At 39.0% G+C, this 21,151-nt stretch overlaps 1 protein-coding gene across 3 annotated transcripts in view; it reads right to left on the bottom strand.

The window, feature by feature from the left end:
* The window catches only part of C2CD2 (C2 calcium dependent domain containing 2), a 155,155-nt gene that overhangs the window by 1,131 nt on the left and 132,873 nt on the right, over window positions 1–21,151 (bottom strand). The window contains exons 14-15 of one of the 3 annotated variants that reach the window (XM_072614759.1): window positions 12,432–12,481; window positions 3,065–3,689 (exon numbers count right to left, since the gene is read on the bottom strand). The exons of the other annotated variants lie outside the window; for them this stretch is intronic. Of the exons in view, the coding sequence (XP_072470860.1) occupies window positions 12,476–12,481 (6 nt within the window). The 3' untranslated portion in view covers window positions 3,065–3,689; window positions 12,432–12,475. Of the gene's footprint in view, window positions 1–3,064; window positions 3,690–12,431; window positions 12,482–21,151 lie in introns of those variants that run through there. 3 annotated transcript variants of the gene reach the window in all.

Here is a 21,151-nt window from a genome sequence, read left to right as displayed (position 1 = left end):
TGCCCATTTAGCTTTGCCAGTCTGCACTACTCACTAATCTATGAATTAGAATAAAGAAGATAAAGTTGCATTATTTGCTCAGAACAGTGTAGACTTAAAAGCAAATAGAAAACTTCTTAAATAATGTGTCCAGTTTCTTAGAGAAATTTCAAATATAAAAAGCCTTTTATAACCAATTTTTTATGACATCAAAATCTTGTATGTATAGCTATGCAAATTTTGATTTTACATATGAAAGATAGATACTAAAAATAGGTACCAACACAAAAGGAATTTTAATTACTATGTTTCCTAAAGATGTGATAATGACTAATAACATAAACAAAGAGGAAAAGGTTACAAATTCGTAGATCAGTACTATTTTTGACTTAATATTATATCTTATTGTAACTTTGAAATTCGGTTATGAAATGGTCCATAATTCAAATATTTGCTCATTTTCTGTCCTGCTGGTCAACAAACATTTATTAAGTGCTTACTAAGTAACAGGCTTGGGAATGCACATACAAGCAAAAAGACAGTCCTTGCCCTAAAAAAGTTTATATGCTAATGAGAAAAATAACATAAAAAGGGGGAAGGGGAAAGAAGGTTCCCAGTGAAGGGTCATGATAGAGAAGTCCAAAGGAGTACAATCTGATGAAAAATGAAGAGATGGCTGGTCTGGGCACTCTCCTTAAGGGGAAGTTCTGGAACTCCTGTTGTTGTTCTCTTTGTCCTCCGTTTACAAAGAAGACCATGCCATCAGAGAAATGATGACATGACTTGCACTTGACTTTGTTTTGAGTGAGGGAGGGCTGTGCAGGTTACCAACCTCACTTCTCCAGAGCCATCTGAATCCAGTGACCAGATGTTCATCAGGATGACTGGAGATCGTCCAAGAGGTAATGTTATGAAACTGGTCATTTTAGACTAAGGTTTTATCAGATTCTCACGTTGAGAGAGATACACCCATTCAATGAATAGGCCTCTTTGTAGTTTGGTGAGCAGCCTATAAAATCAGTAAAAACAATATTTCTACAGGTATCAGCATTGCAGATGGACAGTAAATGGACCAATTATTGAGTAGTGAGAAATGGTCAGGTTACATCAAAACTGAGGAATCATACACTACTTAAAATGATCCCAAATACTTTGGTACCACAAAATTCCATCTATTTAACACCACTGTTTTCCTAGTGAAGATATAGCTATGAATTATGAAACAACATAATCTCAGAAACAACTGAAAGATTCATAGCGGGTACAAAATGGACTGTATAGTGGAAAGAATACTGAATTTGTGGTTAAAAAAAAAAAAAAGACCTGAACTCTAAAACCAAATGAAGACCAAAGTCCTGTACCCTCAAATCAGAAGGAGGAGCCTCTAGAGTAGAGGAAGCTTCCAGGATGAGAAGTGATGCTACAGACATCAGTTATGGTCTGTCACACAAATAATCAACCAGATTTTATCTTCTATCATTGACCACTGATGATAAGAGAGTTCTGAGGAGCACACATGTCTCATCTCTCTATATTAGAAAGTAAAATTACCCTTTTTAGATTTCTTATGATTGTTTTCTCATGTTTACATTTTTTTCTCTTGGCTCTTGTGTTTGAATTTGGAAGTTTCTACATACTTTTCACCAAGAATTCTTGGAAGTCCTCATTAATTCCCTATTTCACTACCCCCTGCTGGTGAGTTTAAAAAAAATTTGTGGCAAGCTAATATAATAAAAGTGACAATTCTACATAAATTAATTTACTTATTCAGTACCGCACCAAATTATCAGATAATTATTTTCTAGAGCTAGAAAAAATAATATCAAAATTCACCTGGAAGAACAAAAGGTCCAGAATATCAAGGAAATTAATGAAAAAAAAAATGCCAGGAAAGGTATCTTAGCCCTACCATATCTCAAATTATATTATGAAGCAGTAATCATCAAAACCACTTGGTACTGGCTAAGAAATAGAGGGGTAGACCAGTGGAATAGGTTAGTTGCTCAAGACACAGTAGTCAATGAATACAGCAATCTACTGTTTGATAAACTCAAGGACCCCAGCTTCTGGGATAAGAACTCATTGTTGACAAAAAACCGTTGGGAGAACTGGATGACAGTGTGGTAGAAACTGGAAATAGACCAATGCCTGACACTGTATACAAGAATAAAGTCTAAATGGATACATGATCTAGGTATAAAGACTGATAATATAAAAAAATTAGGTGAGTAAGAAATAGTGTATTTGTCAGATTTATGGAGAATGGAGAAATTTTTGACCAAAGAAGAGATAGAGAACATTATGAAGTGCAAAATGGGTAATTTTGATTACATTAAGTTGAAAAGTTTTTGCACAAACAAACCCAATGCAACCAAGATTAGGAGCGAAGCAGAAAAACTGGGAAAGAATTTGTGCAACTAGTGTCTATGATAAAGGCCTCATTTCTAAAATATATGGAGAACTGAGTCAAATGTGTAAGAATACAAGTCATTCCCCAATTGATATATGGTCAAAGGATAAGAACAGGCAGTTTTCTTTTTTTTCCTTATTTATTTATTTAACTTTTAACATTCATTTTCACAAAATTTTGGGTTCCAAATTTTCTCCCCTTTTGTCCCCCCCCAAAAAACACCGAGCGTTCTAATTACCCCTGTCTGCCAATCTGCCCTCTCTTCTATCATCCCTCTCTGCCCTTGTCTCCATCCTATACCCCTTTACCTGTATTTCTTATTTCCTAGTGGCAAGAACAGTACTCGACAGTTGTTCCTAAAACTTTGAGTTCCAACTTCTCTTCCTCCCTCCCTCCCCACCCCTTCCCTTTGGAAGGCAAGCAATTCAATATAGGCCAAATCTGTGTAGTTTTGCAAATGACTTCCATAATAGTAGTGTTGTGTAAGAACTAATTATATTTCCCTCCATCCTATCCTGTCCCCCATTACTTCTGTTCTCTCTTTTGATCCTGTCCCTCCCCATGAGTGCTGACCTCAAATTGCTCCCTCCTCCCCATGCCTTCCCTTCCATCATCCCCCCCACCCTGCTTATCCCCTTATCCCCCACTTTCCTGTATTGTAAGATAGGTTTTCATACCAAAATGAGCATGCATTTTATTCCTTCCTTTAGTGGGTTGTGATGAGAGTAAACTTCATGTTTTTCTCTCACCTCCCCTCTTTATCCCTCCACTAATAAGTCTTTTGCTTGCCTCTTTTATGAGAGATAATTTGCCCCATTCCATTTCTCCCTTTCTCCTCCCAATATATTTCTCTCTCACTGCTTGATTTCATTTTTTTAAGATATGATCCCATCCTCTTCAATTCACTCGGTGCACTCTGTCTCTATGTGTGTGTGCGTGTGCATGTGCATGTGTGTGTGTGTGTGTGTAATCCCACCCAGTACCCAGATACTGAAAAGTTTCAAGAGTTACAAATATTGTCTTTCCATGTAGGAATATAAACAGTTCAACTTTAGTAAAGTCCCTTATGACTTCTCTTTGTTATTTACTTTTTCATGCTTCTCTTCATTCTTGTGTTTGAAAGTCAGATTTTCTTTTCAGCTCTGGTCTTTTCATCAAGAATGCTTGAAAGTCCTCTATCTCATTGAAAGACCAATTTTTCCCCTGAAGTATTATACTCAGTTTTGCTGGGTAGGTGATTCTTGGTTTTAGTCCTAGTTCCTTTGACTTCTGGAATATCCTATTCCACGCCCTTCGATCCCTTAATGTAGAAAGAACAGGCAGTTTTCAAAGGAAGAAATTACAACTATCTATAGTCATGTGAAAAAAATGCTCTAAATCACTATTATTTAGAAAGATGCAAATCAAAACAGTTCTGAGGTACCACATCACACTTATCAGATTGGCTAACATGCCAGAACAGGAAGATGATAAATGTTGGAGACAATGTGGGAGAGTTGTTGATGGAGCTGTGAGCTTATCCAACCATTCTGGAGAGCAATTTGGAACTATGCTCAAAGGGCTAGAAAAATGTGCATACTCTTTGACCCAGCAATATCGCTTCTAGGACTGTATCCCAAAGAGATCATGAAAATGGGAAAGGGTCCCACATGTACAAAATATTTATAGCAGCTGTCTTTGTGGTGGCCAAAAACTGGAAATCAAGGGGATTCCCATCAACTGGGGAAAGGCTGAACAAATTGTGGTATATGAATGTAGTAGAATTCTATTGTGATGTAAAAAATGACAAACAAGAAGACTTCAGAGAGGCCTGGAAGGACTTATATGAACTGATGCTGAGTGAAAGGAGCACTTTGTACACAGCAACTACCACAGTGTGTGAGGAATTTTTCTGGTAGGCTTAGCCCTTCACAGCAATGCAAGGATCTAAAACATTCCCAATGAAGTCTTGAGGCAAAAATACCTTCCACATCCAGAAAGAGAACTATGGAATTGGATCACAGAATGAAGCAGAATATTTTCTCTTGTGTTATATTTTGTTTTGTTATGGTTTTTCTTATGGGTTCTCCCATTCATTTTAATTCTTCTATGCAACATGACCAATGTGAAAATGTGTTTAATAAGGATGTATGTGTAGAACCTCCCCCCAAAAAACAACAAAAATAAAAAATAAATTTTTTGTATTGTAAACATGTTCTTTGCCTACTAAAATGTCATTCCTATCCATTATAATATTGTTGTTTAGTTGTTTTTCAATCATGTCCAACTCTTTGTGACTTCATTTGAACTTTTCTTGGCACAGATACTAGAGTGGTTTACCATTTCCTTCTCCAGTTCATTTTACAGATGAAGAAACTGAGGCAAACAGGGTGTAATGGCAATAGAAGTAGAATCTTTTGCTGTTTTTGTTTTAGTGTAATCAAGAAGTGGAATGCCTCTATTGGTTTCAGAATCCATTGCCATTTAGATTGTAAGACCTAGGATCCTGGAAGGGTGGAATGTGATGGCAAGCAAAGTAGGATCTTTTGCTGTTTTTGTTTTAGTATAAAATGCTTCTGTCTGAATAACGTGATTAAAGAAGATCTCCCCCACCCATTAATGGGCCTGAGAAGATTTGTGGGGAGGCCCACACCTTTTGTTAATGAAGCACTGGTTCTCAAGGGTTGTGATGCCCTCTGGCTATGAAAAATGCATGAATACTCTGGGGGTGAGGTTTTACTTTGGGGCTTAGTTTGAAGAAGAAGCTTTGTGTGTCAGATGAGACTCTGGGAAGCCACGAAGCAGCTTGCCGCCCCCCACTTTGAAAACAGATGCTGGTGCTTCCCTCTCTGTTGCCTTTCCTTTTATAAATGCAGATCTAAGAACCTGTAATAGTATGCCCCCTTGTGTATGTCAGGGTGCTTACTGTTACACAGGATTAAGTGACTTGCCCAGAGTTACACAGCTAGTAAGTGTCTGAGGCCAAATTTGAACCCAGGAAGAGGAGTCTTCTTACCTCCAGGCCTGACACTGTACCACCTAGCTACCTAGTCATTATAAGAGTAACTGCCAAATTGTATGTAAGCCTAATTGTAGATCCTTAGTACTTGAATTATTTCTTTCTGACTTTTTACCATATGTTTTTAAACCTAGCAACACTTGATTTTGGCTATAATGTTCCTGGGATTTTTTATTTTGGAGATTCTTTCTGGAGGTGACTAGTGACTTTTTTTTTTTTTTTTTTTACTATTTTCACTTTGCACTATGATTCTAAGAGATCTGGGCAATTTTTTTTTATGATTTCTTAAAAATATGATCACTATTCCCTTTTTTTGATCATGGATTTCAAGTAGTCCAATGATTTTAAAGTTATCTCCCTTTCATTTATTTTTCAAGTTAGTTATTTTTGATATGAAGTAATTTCTTCTTTTATTTTTTGGACTTCTAGGTCACATGACCAGTAAGATGGAAGACTAGGCATTTTTGCTGATCTTCACAACCTCTCAAAAACAGACATTATATCAGTTATATAAAGCTGCTTTGTTGTCTTCATGGTCTAGGGTGTCTTAAACCCCAAGGAAAGTTTAAAATTTTTTCAAAAATATCTATGAACAATTACCTATCTTGAGCTCACTCAGGATTCTCTCCCACACTAACCATGTTACTGTCAGTGAGGTTGTACTAGTGGACCCAAGAACCTAAGAACTAGTCCTGAGTTCTTCCTCCCTTGCTTCTGTGCTATGGAGAGTAGAGCTCCAGGCTGTGCAAGTCTGATGGGACCACTAAGTTAGCATTTCAGCAATATTCCCCATGGCAAAAGATCTGTGCAGAAGAATCCTGTGGTTTCCCCTTCATTCTTCAAGAGGATGCCATGACTTGCAAATGAATCGGAGCCTAACTTTCTCCTCCAGAGCCATCTGGGTCCAGTAACTAGGAATGCATCAGGATGACTAGAGATGGCCCAGAATGAATCTAGGGAAAGGGGCAAAGTACATATCTAGGCTTGAAATAGAACCTAGAGGACTTCAAGTGGCAGAAAGCACTTCCAGCTACAACAGTACTCTAAATTGGTGGGCCAGAGGACTAAGGAACAGAGAGAAGAGACAAGGGGGCTGTGCTGAAGGATAGAAGCCAGTATCTAGCTCGGACCAGTTTTGTCCCCTGAAAAAGTCACTTGGGGCAGAGACCAAGTCTGGTGAACCAAGAATTTCCCAATGTGGGAAAAGGCTGAGAACACTTTGAGATCTAGCCCCTATGGAAACCTTGTCAACCTGAATTAAGGAGAAGATAGCCAATATAACAAAAATTATCATCTCTAATTGGTGCAAGGGAGTTGCAGCTGGGGTACCATACTCACATGGAGGTCAGAAGAAGCAATATAAGGATACTCTTAAGGTCTCTCTGAAGAACTTTGGAATCAATTGTGAGACATGGGAGACACTGGCACAGGACTGCACAGCATGACTTGTCAACATGAAAGAAGGGGCTGATGAGAGCTGGAAGGGGGGAAGAGGAGTATAGAAACTCCAAGACTGGAATTCCTCGCATGGGCCATCTGGAGAAGAATTCATGGACTCAAGCATTGTTGAAGTCAAGATAAAGATTTATTATGCTTTTCAGTGGGCAAGAGATCTTAGGGAACCTGAAACCTTGCAGGGATACAGGTAAAGTTTATATAGGATATTCTATAGTGAAAAATGTGCCAAATATGCTAACTGTGTGATTCAGGGCAGGATTAGCAAGTGGTTAAGGAGTGGTTAGTTATTAAAGGAACATGCACTTTTGGTTGCACAGGTATTTTACCCAGAGTTCATCAGAAAATGGTGCAAGGGGGGCTATATGGAGGTGTGGTTTTAGGGCTGAACCATCACTAAGTTCAACCCTCAGTCAGGGTTGACTGAGAAATACCCAAGCTGCTCTCATCAGTGTCTTGTTAGACAAGATAAATGTAAGGGAGTATACATATATCTAAGTCTAGGATACGATTGGTCAGTGAGCAGTAAATGTTGTTGTGACCCAGTGCACAGTCAGATCAGCCAGTACACAGTTGGTTCAGACTAATAAGTTTTATAGGTACAGCTGGCTGCTGTATCAAGAAGGGAGATAAAGGTTGTTGCTGGGGTAGACTGTGAACTTGGACTGGGGAGAAAACTGCCTGGGATAGTGTTTTGAGGCTAGGGAGAAATGTGATTTTTAAAGAGAGATGTGATAGAATTGGGGCCCAAGCGCATGCACCCAAGCACCTCATCAGGACTGTGCTCTATGAATGAAGTAGAATTACAGTAACTCAAAAGAAATATGAGATGTTCAAAGTTTGAGACATCTCCTCTCCAAATGTTCATATAGACTATTTATGCCCAACCTGTGCCTTCCAAAATCATATTGTTCTGATCACTCATAGTTTGGATACTCTATACCTTAACCCCAACATATTAAAGTCATTTTGGTCCTTTTTGAGCATGAGCATGAAAGACAACAGCCAACTAAGTGCTGGGGAGCCAAAAGAGGGGGCTGGGCATGGGGTTATTATAGAGGATTAGAGCAGAGGGAGGATCAGAGTAGAGGGGTACAATTCTCCAAAGGCCCGACTGCAGGTAGAAGGGTTTGGGACATCCTGTGGTTTGACCAAGTAGGGTGTTTTCTGTAACAACCAAAGTTCTTAAAGAAGGTTTTGGAATCTCAGGATGGAAGAATTAAGTATTTACAAAATAATCAAAGGCTGGAGCTGGTTGGCCTCAAGCAATTCATGGTTCTGGAAAAGGGGACTATGTCAGCTCCAGTCAGCTACTATCTGCTCTACTGCTTTTGACACCACCAGCAGAGGGGAATCAGAAAGAGCAAAAGGGGAAAATAAGGGGGAGAAAAACAAATTACCAAAGATCTCAGAAGAAAAAGAGGAAGCTCAAAGTCCTTGACCATAAGCAGATAAATCAAAAGGGAAAATATTAACAGCAGAAGAAAATATAGCTTGCAATTCTACTAAAAGAGTTCAAGCATTTGTGAATACATATTGCAAAACAAAGGAAAATGAGACAGAGGACACTATGGAATTTGAGAAGTTGGAACCTCAATACACTTTTACTGAATATCTTAAAAGAGTAATGAGAATTGTGAGAGCAGAATTTTTGGCCTGCACAGTGTGTGGGGTACTGGACTCCTACCCAAAAATTTATACAATAAAGAAGTGTCTGGAGGTAAGAACAGAGAGGATTTATTCAGTTCTCCTGAGAAAGGGGCATCACCTCCACCAGGATCAACTAGTGGAAGGAGGGGACTTACAGAGAACAAAGCACCATTATATAAACTAAAGTAGAGATTCCCGCCCTTCACCATCCCTCCTTTCCATTGGCTGGGAGGCAGGCTTACAATCTGAGCGCAAAAAACTAGACAAAGAACCAGGAAGTCAAGCACAACCCATCCAGACATATACCTCCTTATTTGACAACTAGCTAACTAACTAACTGCTGATATGGCAGAACAGGAGGGGGCTCTTGGAGCGGGAACAAACGATTCCTTACTTGGCGAACATAGTGCAGACGTGGCAGTAGCATTCCATAGACTGAATAATTTCCAGGGAGCCATTACTACAATTCCATTATGTAAAGTTTTAGTGCTGAAGTAGCACTAATAGAATTCCTATATCCCTACTGTGTGAAGTCTTCATGGGGACCATATTTTGCTCAATAGTAAAAATTAATTGACAGAATAGGAGAACTTAAATTTGGGATAAAAAATCTGAACAAAGGAACAAAAAAGACAACAGCTAAGTGGGAATACAAATATACAGAAGGACAATCTAGAAGAAAGGCAAAAAATAATACCGGTAAAAAAAAAATGCTTTCTGTCCAAACAAAACTGATCTCAAAGATAGAACACGCAGAGAAAATCTAAAAAACATAAGTCTCCCAGAAGAACACTAAAAATAATGTTAAGAAAAATCTAAACATAATGCAGGAAATGATGCAAGAAAATTGCTCAGAACTTCTGAACATGGAAAATGAAATAACAATCCAAAGAATTCATATGTCTCCTCCAGGAAAAACAAAAAACAAATTAAGAAAAAACAAAGCTATGAACTGCAAGATGCACAGTGGTAAAATTTATCAACAATTCAGAAACAAGTTCAGTAGGCAATGGGGAGAAATATCTTCAAATACAAGGGAAAGGAAATTTGAATAACATATTGTACACTCTCCAGGCAGGAGAGGAATGGAATGTTTTCCAAAAGCAATGACGTTCAAGATGCAGACCAAGATGACCAACCCAGCAAAGATGAGCTTAAAAATCAGTGAAAAAAATGGATGTTCAGTAATAAAGAGAATTATGAAACATTCTTAGAAAACAAGTCCTATAAAGATTATTTGCTTCTTGGTCACCCAGACAACAAAAACGTAAGACAAAGGGAACACATGCAGCAACCAAAAATAGCAACAATGACAGCAAAGACAGTAAAGAGCTGTTTTTTTTCCTAAATGTACACAAGGTGGCAGGGATGAAATCAGAAGTCTGGTGGAGGTAACAGTAAAGAGGTGGGCCTGGGGCATTATGCACAGACACTCAAACTACAGGTTAATCTATGTTTTCTGTGGTACAGCATTACAAATTAGGTGAGTATATTAAAGTGATGGGTTATAGACTCTGGGAACCCTCTTGAACTCTCCTTGATCTGGCTTTTCATTCCCAGATCTGCTACCCTTAACCTAACCTAGTCCTCCATTGTCTGTTACCTCCAGATTGCCTCTGGCTACTTCCCACCCTTCATCCTATCAAAATCCCATTCTCTTGGTTCCTGGAGTATGAATTCTACCCTTTGCAGTCCCATCAAGATCTTCCTTAGACTTCTCCTCAAGACCTTCCCTAAACCCCTCCTCTAGTCACCCCAGACTACTTGCCCACCCCTAAATCCCTCCCACAGTCTTTCTATTTATAAGATCCACCTTTCCTCCATGAAGGTGTTCAGATTCAACCTAGCTCAGATTCATTCTGGTTCAGATTCAGTCTGGCTTACTTGTCAATAAAAGGCTCAGATTCTTTGAGTCTAGCCAATGGTGAGATTTCTTAAGAATCTGCCCAATATGATGAATCTTTAATAAACTTTGTTTTTCTTTGGCTGAAGGAAGGCTTGGTTGAATTCATTCAGGCAGAACTCTGCATATCACTATTTTGGGATCCTGAGCACTCCTAAACCTCAACAAAAGGTAGAGAAAGAAGCAGAGAGAGAGACAGAGAAGAGAGTGTGCAGTGTTTCCGGGTCAAACTGAGAGCTAGCAATGAGCAGATAACACTTGTCATCTCTCAAGAAGAAAAGAGCTCACAGTAGGAGGCAAAAGAATAGAAAAGGGGAAGGGGGGGGGAATGCCTTGTTTTGGTGGTAGGACAGGGTTCCATTAATAAATACTTCTATGGGTGAGGAGAGATATTTTGTGAAGAGAGAGAGGAACATTGTGCTAGTCATCATCTGAGGAATTTAGTGCTTAAAAATATTTCTCATCCTGTCTGTGGAGGGAGAGAGTTGGAACTCTTGGACTTAACTGGCACCTGGGGAAGTGTGTGGGAAGTGATTTTGATGTAACTGGAGAAAAAAGGTAACCTTGGAAAGGGTATAGATGATTGATGGGCTACATAATCAGGAACACGGGAAAGTTCCTTACATGGGACAGTGTCCTCTCTCTCACATGTAAGAATTAATGTTCCTCAGGAAGTGAACCACAAGACAATCTCTAGAAGGAAAAGGCAGAAACTGCCTAGGGGGGAGAGCCCAGAATGAATACCTTGGAAGTTTTGAATCAATGTGGAATACAGAGAATAGAGAGAGACTAGATAATTATAGGGGTCATGAACCAGAAAATAAGGTCTGTAACAGATAGAAAGAGAGGATAGATGATCAAGAGAGTAAGAGAAATCCTTTCTGGAAAGGGGTGCAAAAAAATGAAAATTCAAAAATCAGAAGACAAAACTAGTAGACGGGGAGAATAAGAAGGGGGAATTTACTTGACTAAGAGAGAAAAAAGAGGGGCAGAATTAAATAAGAGGAAATCAAGTTACCTTAAAAAAAATTGAACCAAAGTAAATGAAGAGACCTAGTACTGTGTTTTTTCAGTGGAAAAGGAAAATCATAACTTTAAGAAAAGATTAAAGACAAATGGTGGAAAATTAAAACATAACTCTCATAACTTTAAATGTGAATGAATTAAGCCATGCAATAAAGTGGGGGGTGGAGTAGAGAGAAGTGGCAGATTGGATAAGAAAACAAAATCCTACAGTCTGTTACTTACTAGGAATATATTTAAAAAACAAAGATACAAATAAAAGTGAGAGGGTGCAAAAAAAATTTACTATGCAACCAATGAATAAAAAAACAAACAGGATTTGTAATCATGCTTCCTGATGAAGCAAAAACAAACATTCAAAAAGTGAAAAGGGCTCTTAAGGAAAGTATGTTATGCTAGAGAAACCATAGACAGCAATCAGGTATCAGAAATAAAAGTATACACTTGAAATGCCCACATCAAAGTTCATAAAAGGAAACATTAATGAAGCTACAAAAAGATATAAACAGTAATTATACTATTAGTTTATCATATAGTAATAGTATAATAATATACTATAACATAAATATGCTTAAATATAAATTATACTATAATATAAAACATTACTATAATAATATAGTGACAGGAAACTTATGTATCTCTCAGTTTTAGATAAATCTAACAGAAAGAAAAAAGGGAAAATATGGAACTGAGATAAAAGACTTTCGGCATCTTCTAAATGGCAGTGCAAAAGAATATACATATTTCTCAGTTCCACATAGAACTTTTACAAAAATTGACCATGTATTCTGGCACAAAACTATTAAAAACAAATGTAAAAAGAAAGAAATTATAAATATATTCTTATAGAACATAACCCAATAAAAATAATCAATGGGTCAGGCACCAGAAGCAAAAGACACAGACCCAAATAGAGACTTCATGATAAAATCCTAAGTAATAAGTGAGTCAAAGCAAAAAATCAAATAATAACTAATTATATGAGAGAAAATGACAATGATGAAATAACATACCAAAATTTTTAGGATGCAGCTAAAACAGTCCTCAGGAGAACATCCTATCCCTATAAACATACATCAACAAAATATAAAAAAGAGATTAATGAACTGAGTATGCATTTTAATGAATTTAGAAGTCAACAAATAAACATAGAAGCACAAGAGTAGATATTAAAAATTAGAGAATAAATAGATAAAATGGAAAAACAAGATATAGAGAAAAGACCAAAAAAAAAAAAAACACCTTAAAAATTGGTTCTTTGAAAAGACTAAAAAAATAATAATAAACCCTAAGCTAATCTGAATAATAACAGGACAGAAAATTAAATCAACAAAAAAGCAAATGAGCCAGGCAAAATCACAACAAAGTCAGAATAAATAAAAAGAATAACCAGAATGTATTGTACACAGTTATATGCTAACAAAACTGAGAACACAAAAGAAATAGCAGAATGCCTTAAAAAATATAAAATACCCAAACTACCAGAAGAACAGATTGAGATTTTAAATAACTCAATCTCATAATAGGAAATAGATTAACCTATAAAGAAAAATCATCCTAATAGATTCAAAGGAGATTTCTATCAAACTTTTAAAGAGCAATTACTACCCATAGTATATAAATAATTCCCAAAAACTGAGAAAGTTTTGAGGATCATACTATGAAAAAAGTAGAAGAGAAACACATCATGTACCAAATGTCCATGAAGGTGGAAATCAGCTCTGATTGGTTAATGATGATGGACATATTAATGAGCAGGTAAGCAAAAATTCTTCAGCTCCTCCTTCTGAGAGTGTGACCTTATCTTGAGACTTAGCCACCTCTAGCAATCTAAAGAAAAGAATCCATCTCTATCCAGACTATTCTGGTTGATTTTCCCCTTCATAAGCTGAGTAACCCTACATTCTCATACAATGTTCCAAGCACAGGGGCTTATTTCTTAAGGGAAAAAACTTGCCTAGACTGGATTTTGTTTGTAAGGGTTTTTAGTTGGGTGGGGTCCCACCCAAGATCCAGAAGCATGTATTCAGAGCATTTGAGCAATTTCATCTATCAAAAATGTGGCCAAATGATTGAATAACCTACAGGGGCTGGTTTCAGAATGAGGAAACAGGAAGGGAAAACCTTAATCTTAATTTAATAATTGGTTATTAATAGAAGAGATAATTATTTTTCTCACATATAAGACTAATAGCCATTCCCCAATAGGTAAGTGGCTAAAGGATATGGACAAATAGTTTTCAAAAGGATTGCAAAGTATTCACAACCACAGGGAAGAATGTTCCAAATCACTACTGATAAGAGAAATGCAAAAACAAACCTGAGGTCTCACTTAAAACCTGCAAATTGGTAAAGATGACAAAAAATGGGAATAGTCAGTATTGGAGTGGTTGTGAAATGATGGGTGCACTTATACATGGTTAGTGGAATTGTAAAATAATACAGCCATTTTGGAAAGCTATTTGCAGTTATGCAGATAAAGTGACTAAAAGGTCCATACACACTCTTTGAACCAGAGATTCTATTACTAAGCTTTCCCCAAAAATATCCAATGATAAGAAAGTCCCCATGATATACCAAAATATTTATAATAGCCTTTTTTTTTGTGACAGGAAGGAGTTGAAAACAAAGTAGATGCCTGTCATATTGGGAAATGGCTAAACAAATTGTGGTACATGGTTACAATGGTTTATTACTGTTCTTTTAAAAATGATGTATATAACAAACATAGAGAAACATGGAAAGATCTATATTCAGCGATGTACAGTTAAGAAGCAGAGCTAAGGCACATACACATAGCTCCGAACCCACAACCCACAGAATGGCTAGAGGGGATCAACTCACGGCGAATTCTGCACCCAGAGGCCACGGAATATTGGAGCGAGGGAGATTTCTGTTCCGGAGAGACCTGCAAACCTCTTGCGGAGGGTCCTTTGCCGTGGACTGGGCGCCGGGACGGGGAGCGGAGTGCGGCCCTGCCGCGGCCATGACACCGTGAGGAAAAGATCCGAGCGGGCTACGGAGACAGGATCTCCAGCGGCGGCACAAGCCCACCACAGGTGACAAGGGTCGGTGAGAGAATCTCTTTGGCGGGTTGAGAGGGGAGTGGGGTGCCCCCATGGCTCGGGCCCCCCTGGGAGATAGAAGCTGAGAGGTGGCTGCAGACAGGGGCTCCCCAAGTGGGCGGGAGCCTGGATCCATTGTGGAAGGTCTGTACATAAACCCCCTGAGGGAACTGAGCCTGAGAGGCGGCCCTGCACCGACCTGACCACCTGAACTTAATTCTCACACTGAATAGCAGCCCTGCCCCTGCCAAAAGCCCTAAGGCAGGAAGCAGCATTTGAATCTCAGTCCCCAAACGCTGGCTGGGAGGACCAGGAGGTGAGGTGGGTGTGAGGAGAATATTCAGAGGTCAAGCCACTGGCTGGGGAGAATGCCCAGAAAAGGGAAAAGAAATAAAACTATTGAAGAGTACTTTCTCGGAGAAAAGACACTTCCTCCCTTCCTTTCTGATGAGGAAGAACAATGTTTACCATCAGGCAAAGACACAGAAATCAAGGATTCTGTGCCCCAGCCCACCCAATGGGCTCAGGCCATGGAAGAGCTCAAAAAGAATTTTGAAAATCAAGTTAGAGAGGTGGAGGAAAAACTGGGAAGAGAAATGAGAGGGATGAAAGAGAACCATGAAAAGCAGATCAGCTCCCTGCTAAAGGAGAACCAAAAAAATGTTGAAGAAATTAACACCTTGAAAACTAGCCTAACTCAATTGGCAAAAGAGGTTCAAAAAGCCAATGGGGAGAAGAATGCTTTCAAAAGCAGAATTAGCCAAATGGAAAAGGAGATTCAAAAGCTCACTGAAGAAAATAGATCTTTCAAAACTGGAATGGTACAGATGGACGCTAAGGACTTTATGAGAAAGACAGATATCACAGAACATAGCGAGAAGATTCGAAAAATGGAAGATAATGTGAAATATCTTATTGGAAAAACAACTGACCTGGAAAATAGATTCAGGAGAGACAATGTAAAAATTCTGGGACTACCTGAAAACCATGATCAAAAGAAGAGCCTAGACATCATCTTCCATGAAATTATCAAGGAAAACTGCCCTGAGATTCTGGAACCAGAGGGCAAAATAAATATTCAAGGAATCCGCAGAACACCGCATGAAAGAGATCCAAAAAGAGAAACTCCTAGGAACATTGTGGCCAAATTCCAGAATTCCCAGGTGAAAGAGAAAATATTGCAAGCAGCTAGAAAGAAACAATTCAAGTATTGTGGAAATACAATCAGGATAACACAAGATCTAGCACCCTCTACATTAAAGGATCGAAGGGAATGGAATAGGATATTCCAGAAGTCGAAGGAACTAGGACTAAAACCAAGAATCACCTACCCAGCAAAACTGAGTATAATACTTCAGGAGAAAAAATGGTCTTTCAATGAAATAGAGGATTTTCAAATTTTCTTGATGAAAAGACCAGAGCTGAAAAGAAAATTTGACTTTCTAACACAAGAATGAAGAGAACCATGAAAAGGTGAATAGCAAAGAGAAGTCATAAGGGACTTACTAAAGTTGAACTGTTTACATTCCTACATGGAAAGACAATATTTGTAACTCTTGAAACATTTCAGTATCTGGGAACTGGGTGGGAGTACATACACACACATGCGCACACATACATAGAGACAGAGTGCACAGAGTGATTTGAAGAGGATGGGATCATATCTTAAAAAAAAAAATGAAATCAAGCAGTGAGAGAGAAATATTGGGAGGAGAAAGGGAGAAGTTGAATGGGGCAAACTATCTCTCATAAAAGAGGCAAGCAAAAGACTTATTAGTGGAGGGATAAAGAGGGGAGGCAAGAGAAAAACATGAGGTCTACTCTCATCACATTCCACGAAAGGAAAGAATAAAATGCACACTCATTTTGATAGGAAAACCTATCTCATAATACAGGAGAGTTGGGGAGAGGGGCACAAGCAGGGTGGGGGGGAGGATGGAGGGGAGGGCATGGGGAGGAGAATGCAATCCAAGGCCGACACTCATGGGGAGGGAAAGGATCTTAAGAGAATAGAAGTAATGGGGGACAGGATAGGATGGAGGGAAATATAGTTAGTCCCATACAACACAACTAGTATGGAAATCATTTGCAAAACTAAACAGATTTGGCCTATATTGAATTGCTTGTCTTCCAAGGGGAAGGGGTGGAGAGGGAGGGAGCTAAAGAAGTTGGAACTCAAAGTGTTAGGATCAAATGTAATGTTCTTACCACTAGGAAATAAGAAATACAGGTTAAGGGGTTAAGAAAGCTATCTGGCCCTACAGAACAAAAGAGAAGACGGAGACAAGGGCAGGGAGGGATGATAGAGGAGAGAGCAGATTGGTCACAGGGGCAACTAGAATGCTTGGGTTTGGGGGGGGGAGGGGATAAAAGGGGAGAAAATTTGTAACCCAAAATTTTGTGAAAATAAATGTTAAAAGTTAAATAAAAAAAAAAAGAAGCAGAGCTAAGAAAACAATATACACTATTACTATAACATCATAAATGGAAAGAACACACACATACACACAAACAAAAGTGAATTTGGAGTAGCTAAGTGGTGCAGTGGATAGAGCACCAGCCCTAGAGTTAGGAGGATTTGATTTCAAATCCAGCCTCAGAAACTTACTGGCTTTATGAGCCTAGGCAAGTCACTTAACCCCTTTTGCCTTCAAAAAAAAAAAAATGAATTCAAAGATCAAGCATGACTTTAATGAAAGGAGTGGATATCCATAAGACATCACTTCATGGAGAAAAGAAATTCCACACGTTACATATTTCACTTGTTTTCAGACTTTTTCAATGTACTGAACTTCTGTTCTCACTTTTTAGTCTTTTTTTTATCTTAAAAAATGCTATTTGTTGTATGGGACAGCTTTCTGGGGAGGGGAGGGGAATGCTAAGAGATATGAAATAAAAAAACAAGGCATTGATTAAAAACTTATTTAAAATAAAATCTTTTTGTTAATATTCATTTGGAGATTGGCCCATAGTTTTCTTTCTCTGCTGATTCTCTCCCTATTAGGTATAAAGAGCTAATATATATATAGTGTTTTAGGATTTGCAAAGCACTTTATATATGTATTCTCATTTTATCCTCATAACTCTATAAGGAATATGCTATTATTGATGTTTATAGAGTAGAATACTGATGCAGACAGAGATTAAGGAACTTGCCCAGAGTTACACCACTAGTAAGTGTCTGAGGTCAAATTAGAACTCACATCTTCCTGACTCCAAGTCCAGTGTTCCATCCACTGCAGCATCAAGTTGCCACATTGGCCAAGGTGTCTTTCATAGTTCTTGTAGTTTTGGAAATAAGATTTCTTTGAATGTTTGATATAATTTACTTCTGCATTCAATGGGTCCTGGAGTTTGTTTCTTCCCCCCTTGAGAATTCATCCTTTGTTTAATCCACACACACCCTCAATATTTGATTATTTCAATAATTTATTTCTTTTTTAATCTGAGCATTTTATAACTTTTAAGTATCCATCTATTTCATTTGGTCAAAATTTAATAAATGACAGCTATACACCAGCACTGGAGATACAAAGAGAGGCATAATCTTTTACATTACCAGAGCTTAATACAGTACCTTTGATATAGTATGCCCTTAATAAATAGCGACTGATTTTGAAGAAAAAAAAATGTATTTGTTTGCTTTTTGATATACTTAATTCTAATTTGGGGAAATGGTTGCTAAATGCAAACCATTGCAAATGGACTATAACTGCAAATAGCTATATATATATGTTCAATGTTGGAATTGTGGCTATATTCAAGATGTGTGAAAGGCATTTGGAAATGTGAGAATGCAGATCAGCAGAGAGTTTAGATCAGGATAGGTAGATTCGAGAATCATTAACAAAGAGATTTAATGAAATCCATGGGAGCTGATGAGATCACCAAGAGAAAAGAAAGCACCCTCAGAAGGAGAAGAGAAGAGGGCCCAGGAGAACCCTATGGTGTTATTTCCTTTAAGTTATCAATTTTGTTGGCATATAATTGAGCAAAATATTTTCTTTATTTCATCATTTATTGCAATTCTTCCTTTTTCATTTTTTATTTGAACACTTTAGTTTTCCTCCCTTTATAAACAATTGAATTCATTGCTTTTCTACTTTATTAGGTTCCTGTGATGGTGATTTAAATGGGAAGAACTTTCCCATTCATTAATAGGCCTATATGAACTGCTTAAATCACATGGAAGTCCAAGTCACACGTGGTGGGAGGAGCTTGCTGAACATCTGGAATGGGAAGGGTGGAGCAGAGCTGAGAGGAACTTGGTCAGGTTAATCAGAGCTGGGAAGGACATAGGCAAACAGGCACAACTAGACTTATGAGTGTTTGTTTGGGGGAAACCCCCAGCAAGGGTTGGGGGTGGGGGAAATCTTGGAAATGCCTTTGTCTCCAACAGTGCTAATGTGTATTCATTTCTTGGTTACTATGACAGATTTGGCTTTATGGTGTTGGGACTTGGCTTTCTCGTGTCTGAATAAATGCTTTTCTTCTGATTTCTATATGAAGTCGGTTATACTTTGCGATTCAGAATTATGCTGGCATATTCATAGTTGCCCTTGATGCTCTGAGTAGTGCCTGGGTGATACATTTAGCTTTGTGAACAGGGGTATAAAATCTCTATTTGGAGGCAGAAAGGATATAGAGAAAGAAATAGATGTCCCCAGATGGGAGAATTTACCATATTCCTCCTTAGTACAGGAAGGGGCTAAAAGCACTGGACGCTGTGAGAACTGGGAACTGAGGCTACAAGAGGGGCAACCTAGGCACTTGGAAAGGTGTTTGCAAGGAATATGAATAAGACCAGGGAAAGAGCTGGTAGGGATATGTAGGAGAGGATGGATTTTATTAACAGGTCCCTGTATTATGGGTAAAAGCAGAGACAAGCTGCTGAAGAAAAAAATTCAGATGGAAAAAGAGTTAGCTGCTTTGCACGGGAATTCTCAGCATTTGGGCTCTCATTTGAAAGAGCAAGCTGAGGGATCTCTGGTGGAAGAAAAGGCCATTCATTTAGCTAAGAAGAAGTGGAAGGCTGCCAAAAGAAGTATGCACACAACCTGTGTACAGGTTTCTTACCATGATGACAATTGCCAGGCCAGTATATGGGCAGAAAATGTGACTAAGTCAGAGTTGGAAAATGAAACAGTGTTACAGAAAGATACTTCTCAGGCCAAATGTCACTCCATTCTAAGGTGAAAACGGGAGAACCAAGTGCGGAACACTGTGTTTAGGGAGATAATTGAGGATTTTATTCAGAGGGAAGTCACAGATATATTGAGTCAGTTCACCCAAAGGATGGGACAATCATTAATATCTTGGATGATGAGAGTCAGTGATGAAGGGAATGGAGGAGTATCTATAGATAGAGTTGACTGTTTGAAGTTTATAGGTATCAGTCAGAAAACTTTTGTACAGAAAGCTTTTAGAGATTACAATACAAGAGGGTAACAATATGACTAATCTGTTAGCTTTGGCTTCAGAAGGATGCAGTGAGCAATCTCCTACTGATGCTATGTGGACTAGTTGAGATAGACCCTGGTATTGACTTAGGGACTGTATAAGAAAGTTAAAGGAGGAGATAATGAAGACTTTCATAATGATGGGAAGTGCATATGTGTACTATGATACCCCTTAGCAGTTTGCCATAGGAATATAATAGTGAAGATGGATCCTTCTGCTTATAAGCACCTAGTTTGATTGTAATAATTGTGGAAATAGGACACCAGCTTTTGGAGGTGCTGGACAAGATTTCACAGTTAAGTGACTTAGGGGACTGGGGAAAAGATAAATTTCCTTGAGAGAAAAGAGTAAATAGCTAGCAGATTCAAAGTCAAGATTGCCTAGCAAAGAATTGTTCTATTGAGAGTAGAGGTAGATTTTGGAAGCATGGATGGTATTCCAACTTATGAACTATTCAGAATGTACTGAGAAAAGGCTTGATACTAGACAAAATAGAGAAGTAAGAACTGCCCCAGGGGGGGGCGGAGCCAAGATGGCGTAGTAGAAAGACGCACATACACATAGCTCCGAACCCACAACCCATAGAACAACTACAAAGAAGTAACTCACGGCGAATTCTGCACCCAGAGGCCACAGAGCATTGGAGCGAGGGAGATTTCTGTTCCGGAGAGACCTGCAAACCTCTCGTAAAAGGTCCTTCGTGCTGCGGACTGGGCGCCGGGACTGGGAGCTGAGTACAGCCCTGCCGTGGCCGCGGCACCGAGAGGAACAGATCCGAGCGGGCTTCAGGGACGGGATCTCCAGCGGCTGCACAAGTACCTCCACCCACAGGTGACGGGGGTCTGTGAGAGAGTCCCTTTGGTGGGTCGAGGGGGGAGTGGGGTGCCCCCGTGGCTCGGGTCCCCTCGGGAGACAGAAGCTGAGGGGCAGCGGCAGACAGGGGCTCTCCAAGCAGGCAGGAGCCTGGATCCATTGTTGAAGGTCTGTGCATAAACTCCCTGAGGGAACTGAGCCTGAGAGGCAGCCCTACCCTCACCTGAGCATCTGAATTTAATCTCACACTGAATAGCAGCCCTGCCCCCTCCCAAAGCCCTGAGGCTGGAAGCAGCATTTGAATCTCAGACCCCAAACACTGGCTGGGAGGATCAGGAGGTGAGGTGGGTGTGAGGAAAATATTCAGAGGTCAAGTCACTGGCTGGGAAAATGCC

Source organism: Notamacropus eugenii, chromosome 5, assembly GCF_028372415.1.
Source record: "Notamacropus eugenii isolate mMacEug1 chromosome 5, mMacEug1.pri_v2, whole genome shotgun sequence".
Taxonomy (NCBI): Eukaryota; Metazoa; Chordata; class Mammalia; order Diprotodontia; family Macropodidae; genus Notamacropus; species Notamacropus eugenii.
Note: the sequence above shows the minus strand (reverse complement) of the source record. Positions and strands in the feature narration are given on the sequence as shown.